At 30.5% G+C, this 7703-nt stretch overlaps 2 protein-coding genes across 2 annotated transcripts; both read left to right on the forward strand.

Moving 5' to 3' along the window:
* Nucleotides 1-1348: 1348 nt before the first annotated feature.
* LOC109602826 (uncharacterized) lies at nt 1349-3978 on the forward strand. The gene is made up of 2 exons (XM_020019271.2): nt 1349-2632; nt 2828-3978. Exons 1-2 carry the CDS (start codon nt 1524-1526, stop codon nt 3003-3005), a joined length of 1287 nt encoding a protein of 428 aa, XP_019874830.2. The 5' UTR covers nt 1349-1523; the 3' UTR covers nt 3006-3978.
* Nucleotides 3979-5780: 1802 nt separating this feature from the next.
* LOC126265422 (uncharacterized) lies at nt 5781-6697 on the forward strand. The gene is made up of 2 exons (XM_049966907.1): nt 5781-6311; nt 6469-6697. The coding sequence occupies exons 1-2, from the start codon at nt 5806-5808 to the stop codon at nt 6533-6535; spliced, it is 573 nt and encodes a 190-aa protein (XP_049822864.1). The 5' UTR covers nt 5781-5805; the 3' UTR covers nt 6536-6697.
* The last annotated feature ends 1006 nt before the right edge of the window (nt 6698-7703 follow it).

Raw genomic sequence — 7703 nt, forward strand, 5'->3', positions numbered from 1 at the left:
CAGTACAATTTTGAAAGAAATTGTAAAGGATATTTCTGAGACCCTTTCAGCACTTGCTTCTGAAATAATTATCTAATAAATCATAAGCTATTATGTACAGATATTTTAGAACCACTCTGTATAATAAAGTTGTAAATAATAAATGTTGTTACAATTTTGAAAGAAATTGTAAAGGGTATTTCTGAGACACTGCAATTGCTTCTGAAATAATTATCTTATTTATCTAAAAAATTTGACTTTCAACTAGTTCTTAATTTATAACAATACAATTTGGACACATTATCTAATAAATTATTTAAAAAAATTAAAAAAATACTTGAGTAATTAAACTGATATGAGCTACTGTATACATACATATTAGAATCACTCTGTATATTCTAGAAATAATAAATGTTGTTGTGGCACATATTTTAAAAAACTGGATTCAACTATTTATTAAAAAGAAATTGTAAAGTGTATTTTTGGGATACTTTCAGTAGCTGCTTTTTTTGTTTGAGAAACAAAGAGGGGCAAGGTTAAAAACCCCTCTGCGAAGATCATGGCCCTAGTGTTTACCATGTATGTATAAATCCATGGGGGAAAGAACGTATGCTGAACCAGAAGACGTGGGACTGACAAAGATGCCAGCCCCCTGTCAATTGGGTTTGGAAGAACAAGTCCAATCTGAGGAAGATCCGAGATCTTCCTGGGGATGGATTGGACTTGCAGTTAGATCCGTTAGCTTACCACTACCTTGGCTTGTGGAGCGATACTGTACCCCAGGACCACGACAAGGTGGATCTATCCTGGGGAGCAGCTGCTTCTGAAATAATTATCTAATAAATCATGAGCTATTATATACAGACATTTTAGAACCACTCTGTATATTCAAGAAATAAAGTTGTAAATGATAAAAATTGTTGTGGCACATGTTTAAAAAAATTGACTTTCAACTAGTTTTTAATATGTAATAATACAATTTGGACAAAATTTTTAAAGGGTATTTCTGAGACATTTTCAGCAGTTGTTTCTTAAATAATTATCTAATAAATCATCAAATCAAATTCAAATACATGATTAAACTTAAATGAATTATTGTGGCAGCTGTTATTTCTAAAATGATTATATAATAAATAATGTAATTTTTAATTTTTATTGTTAAACTTTGTACTGTAATACTTTTAAACAATATTGAAACACAAGAAAAAATAAAAAATAAAAAAAAATATTTATTCATTCCTTTGGCAAACATATAAATAAAAAAGTGTCATTATTCCAACGGTAAATAAAAAAAGAAAGTCAGAAAGAATTATTTATTGGTGGGAAGTGGGAAAAGTGCGCGCGTTCTAGGTTCGCTAATATCGATCGGTAGATGGCGGCTGCGTCGCGACGTCTCTCAATTGACTCGTCGAGCTATTGATGTTTGGACGTGAATTTCGCAAAATTAATGTGTTTTAGTGCGTAAATTTGCGTCAGCCCGCACTGACAACGTACACGTACCGTGCACCGCAACTGGCCGATGCGACAGTGTCCAGAGTTTTACGATGGTGGCGATCAGAGAGAACAAGCGTCAAAACAAAAAGTGCCCGATTCAGCATGAGGTAGTGGAATATTCGCAAAACGCCTCTCTGAATTACGTTCTGAACGGTGGTTATCCGAAGAATGAAATCGTCAACATGGACCTGTACGATTTGGAATTGTTCGTCGACAAATTGATCGTGTACACGAACAAATTGTTGCCCAAAAGTGTCGGCCAGGATGTCAACAACAGACCGAAGTGGTGGCCCAACGCGTTGGAATTCGATAGTTTCTACGCAAAAAACGGCGTCAAAAAGAGAAGACCCAAGGCCAGCATTTTGCAAAAGCTGGTGATCAAGTGCAGCCGTTTTTTCAAAAAGTACTCCTACAATTACAAAACTTGTCAACCATTCAATGATGAGAATTCCTGCAGAACGGCGAATCTCCAGAAAAAGGGTGCCAGTAATAAACCAAATCAACCACTTGTAAGGAGGAACCTTCGACTGAGGAAAATGAAAAAAATTGAGTGTCCCATAATGAAACTTCCAATAGTAAGATTGGAGGATATCATGAAACCACCTGCACCACTGAATAAGGAGCAGTTTTTAAAGAAATTCAATTTGGTGCCAGACAATAAGCAATCAGTATCAAATCCTCCCTCACAACCACCATCAATAAGTCAATCGGTTAGACTCAGGACCACAATAAACATACCACTTAGCTCTGAAATTGGCAAAAAATTGTTAAAAAGAGAAAATCACCAAGTGCCACAAGATGTTATACTCAGGAGACTTGAAAGAGTTGAATGGTATGTCAATAAAAATAACAACGAACCCAGTATGTCTTCAACAACATTAAGACCATCTATACCTCAAGCACCAGACTATTGTCACACATACAAATTTCCTAAGAGACAACACCATCAAATGAAACATTATCATAAATTGTTGAATTTTTGCAGACCTGTAAGTGTTGTGTTAGAATGTTGTAATATGCACAAACTCAAAGAAAGATATGAAAAAGAGTTGAAGGAGAATGGTTCTAAAGAACTAGTGGTTTATTTGGACAAACAACCAAAGGAATTGACTGGGAGTCAAGAGAACATAGTTGAAAGAAAACTCAGGAAAAGGACATTGTGAGTTCGAATCCATTTAAAAGTCATTGACCAAGTGATAGTCGTCACAAAGTGATAGTCATCAAAATTAGCACAATAAATAAAATTAATTGTTTGTTTTAATTTGCCAGTTCAACTAAACATTAACTAACTAGTTTTCATCAAATGCATGTCGCCCAATTAATTTTACTGGCATAATTTGAGTATTTATTCTAGATCTATGTCAATCATCTTGGTGCCTCTTGATTCTGGAGGCGAAGGGCAAACCAGTCACAAGGAAGATAATAGGAAGAAGTTGGTGATGACTTTAGAAAAAGTGGGTACCAAAGAAGCTTCCACAGATAGAACTGTTGATATGGAAACAATTCCTCAATGGAGAGTAAAAAATATGTAACATTATTTAAATTTGATTGGTTATTACTATAATTTAAGGTTGTTTCATTTATGAACACAAATGTTTTCTGCTGTTATGTAATTAGACAACATTGATTTCATTGTTTATTTCATTTTTATATTATATTACAGGTTACAATAGAACCAAAATCTAATCAGTTTCCTAGTAAAACAACTTCCATGTTATAATGTATTTTTATATGACTTAAATTCTCTATTTAAATTTAAGATAAAATTATAAATTTACAATTGTCTGAGCATCCATGAACTATTCAGAGAATTAATGTTTCTATTATAGTTGATTAACATTTATTATTTAAAGCTACTGTTTCTGTTTATGTATAGGGATTTATCTAGTTTAAACTAATTTTATTATTTGTTAGTTGTAAAGTTGCATAAATTTATTCATTTATATTTTATCAATTTAAATTATTTATGCAAATTATCACTGACATTGTTGGATTATATTTTTGTGTGGGCATTCCAACAAATGATAATTGTTCTTATTGTAATTATATATATGTACATACGTATAATTTATGCTGTATAAACAAATTATGTTATTTCAAATATATTTGTGTTGTTATGCAGGGAATACATGAAGTATAAAAATGTAATTTTGTTTTACAAAATAGTTATCACATGAGATAAAAAAATACGCAGGTAATAGTTGGTAATAATTCCTAAGATTAGATAGGGAACTAATATCTAACCCTGTATATTATTGTATACTTTTATATAACTAGTATTAAAGATGTGATAAAAAAATATAATTTTGAATTAGCTCTCATAACTTATAGAGTTAGTTTGTTTTAGTTTCAAACTGAAATAATTTAATCTAGAGTTTTTGTTGCAAGAGAGTTTTAACAACAAATAAAAGACTGATTAAATAAATAACTTATGTAGATAATACCAAATGAGAATTCTGTGATCATAAGATCTAATTTTTTCGGTATTGTTTTGAACAATTTGTAGTAATACATTTTTACCAAAATAAAATGATATTTTTCAAAAAAATGAGTTTTTGTCTTCCTAATACAAAATAATTTTTTTTTTCTGTAATTGGTAATATCACTAAAATAACGTAGTTAGAAAATAAGAACGGATTAATCAGAACTATTCTAACAGCGTTCAAAATCCCTCCCTTGTCGATAATGAATTTCCTGCAGAACTGGTAACCAATACAAGTCGCTTGTAAGGAGACTTGAAAGAGTTGAATGATATGTCAACAAGAAAAACAAAGAAGCCAGTGCGCATTCAACAACATTGAGACCACCGTTTACTTCTAAAGCACCAGAATATTGTCGCACGTACTATCGGTTACAGAATTGGTTACCACTTTCAATTCATTGTTTTGCCTCTCCAAAAATATAATTCGACCATACCGAAAAAACATCATTTATACTACGTTCATTACCTTTGCTACAACAAAAAAATAGGCAACTTAATATAGATTTCGGACAACCCAACTGTTTTTATTTAAACTGATTTATAATTAATATTTTTTGAACTTATTCAAAATATAACGTTATTTCTTAAAATAAAATAAAAAAAATATCTAATGCTTAAATTTAATACCTTTTTGTATATAAGCATTTTAATATATATTAATAATTATTAAAATTATTATTATATGTATATTTTTATGAGAATTTAAGTAAAAATCTATGTTGTAAAAAAAAACAATAAAATGTTGAAGTTTTGCAGACCTCTAAGTATTAAAGAAAAGTATGAAAAAGAGTTGAAGGAGAATGCTTCTTTAGAACTGGAGGTTCATTTGGATAAACAGCCAAAGGAATTGACTGAGAATGAAGAGAAAAAGATACTGTAAGTTCGAATTCATTTAATATCATTTACAAATTTAGCACAATAAATAAAATTGAATAATTATTTTAATTTGTCAGTTCTAACTAATTAACTAACTAGTTTTTATCAAATGCATGTAATCCAATTAATCCTGAGAAAACTCAGGAAAAGGACATTGAGTCGTCGAGTCGTCGTAAAGAGATGGGCATTAAAATTAGCACATTGGTTATTAAAATTATTACATTTTATTACAAGATCTAATCAGAGTTTCTTAGTAAAACTACATCCATGTTAAAACGTATTTTTTATATGACAAAAATTGTAGCTTTTAATTGAGAGAAAATTACAAATATAAATTTAAAATTGTCTAAGCGTCCATGATATATTCAGGGAATTACTATTCTAGTTAACTGACATTAATTATCTAAAAAATATTATTTCTATTTATTTATAAGTAATTATCTAGAATAAACTATTTTTATTATTTGTTTGTTGTAAAGTTGCATAAATTTATTTATTTATATTTAAATATTTTATGCAAATTATCACTAGTTGTGTACAAATGCTAATTGTATTTTTTATTGTAATCATGTATATAAACATATAATTTTTATAATTAATTTTAATTTATGCTGTATAAACAAATTATGTTATTTCAAAATAGACTTTGAGTTGTTATGGCGGGAATATTTGAAGTAGAATAACGTAATTTAATTGTTGTCACATTTGAAAAAATAAACAGGTAATAATTGATAGTAATTTCTAAGTTTGTATACACAATCCATATCAAATCCTGTATATTATTGTATACTTTTATATAACTAGTATTAAAGTTTCAGAATAAAATGATATTTTTCATAATAATGAATTTTTATTTTCCAAATACGAAGTGCCAACCTCGAAAAAAAAAGTAGTAGTAACAATTCCTATACAAGTCATTTGTCAGGAGAACATTTGATAAAGGAAAATAAAAAAAAAACATTGAGTGACCCACAATGAAAATCCCAAATGTAAGATTTGAGGATATCATGAAACCACCCCCACCACTGACTAAGGAGCAGTTTTTAAGACAACTTAATTTAGTGCCAGTATCAAATTCTCCACCACAGCCGTCAACAAGTCAATCAGACGAATTCTTGAATATAATAAACATACCACTTAGCTCAGAAAGGGGCAAAACTTGGTTGGAGAAAGAAAATTACCAAGTGCCGGATGATTTAATTACCAAGGGACTTGAAAAAGTTGTGCCTTCAACATCAAAATCCTCTAAACCTAATAAACCAATATATAGGCGAAAGTACAAATTTCCTAAAAGACAACAGCATCAAATGAAAAATTATCATAAAATGTTGAAGTTTTGCAGACCTCTAAGTGTTGCCTTAGAATATTGTGATTTGCACAAACTTAAAGAAAAGTATGAAAAAGAGTTGAAGGAAAATGCTTCTAAAGAACTGGAGGGACAGCCAAAGGAATTGACTGAGAATGAAGAGAAAAAGATACTGTAAGTTCGAATTCATTTAATATCATTTACAAATTTAGCACAATAAATAAAATTGAATTTTAATTTGTCAGTTCAACTAACTAATTAACTAACTAGTTTTTATCAAATGCATGTAATCCAATTAATTTTACTGGAACAAATTGAGTATTTATTCTAGATCTAAGTCTGACATCTTGGTGTCTCTTGATTCTGGAGGTCAAGAGCAAACCAGTCACAAGGAGTAGGCTGGCGATGACGGGTACCAAAGAAGCTTCCACAGATGGAGCTGTTGATTTGGAAACAGTTCCTCAATGGAGTGTAAAAAATATGTAATAATATTTAAATTTAATTGGTTATTACTATAATAGTTGTTATAATATATGTTAATAAATATTAATTTGAGTGAGTTTCTTTGTAAAACCATTTCCTTGATAAATGTTTAAATTATACTTGTGTGGAGGCACACCAATATGGCGGTAAATGGGTAATGTCATAATGGCAATCCTATGTCCATAAAATCTAATTCTTTCGGTATTATTTTGGTCATTTTATAGTAATAAAATTTTAACACAATAACATTGACATTTTCATAATAACTACTATCTTCCTGATACAAAATAATTTTGTTTCTTGTAACTGGTACTATCACTAAAAATAACATCATTAGAAACCACAACAGCCAAATAATCAAAACTGTAATCTAACAGTGTCCAAAATCCGTTCCAATAAGCCTGCCGTTTATTTTTATTGGGAGGCAAAGGACAATAAAACCCTTCCATTTAGGCCTACTGTGGATGCGAAGGCGCATTCGAGAGACTCGTCAGTTAAAATACAGATGTTTCAAATCGGTGATGCCCTAAGTGCCATTATCTTAACGCACTACTACAATGTTTTTATTGACTCGCTGGGGGATTTTTTTTATTGTACATCGCTTTGAATGTGTAGTGGCGAATGGCACTAGTCCTCGGTCGGAGTGACACGCTGCCATAATGTCGTAACTATTCAGGGAATTTCTCCCACAAGACCTTTCAGATGCAGAGCTTGAATTTCTGTTAACATGGAAATTTACTTCAGGATCCAATTGCGGTAACAAGAAAAGAATTTGTGTAACATACGTTTAAATTAAATTAGATGTCGTTTAAATATAATATAAATGCTGTATTTGTGTGGCTTTAATTACTGTTTATTCAAATTTATTCGACCACAAGTGGCACATTTTAATGTAACAACGAGGTCAGTATGTCTTCAACCACATTAAGACTATTTATACCACAAGTTTTAGAATATTGTTGCACTTTTGACCGGAGTCAAGGGAATATAGTTGACAGAAAAGTCAGCAAAAGGACATTGTGAGTTCGAATCCATTGACCAATTTAGGAGTTTTCATAAAGTGATAGTCATCAAAATTAGCAC

The sequence above is a fragment of the Aethina tumida genome, chromosome 4, assembly GCF_024364675.1.
Source record: "Aethina tumida isolate Nest 87 chromosome 4, icAetTumi1.1, whole genome shotgun sequence".
NCBI classification, from domain to species: domain Eukaryota; kingdom Metazoa; phylum Arthropoda; class Insecta; order Coleoptera; family Nitidulidae; genus Aethina; species Aethina tumida.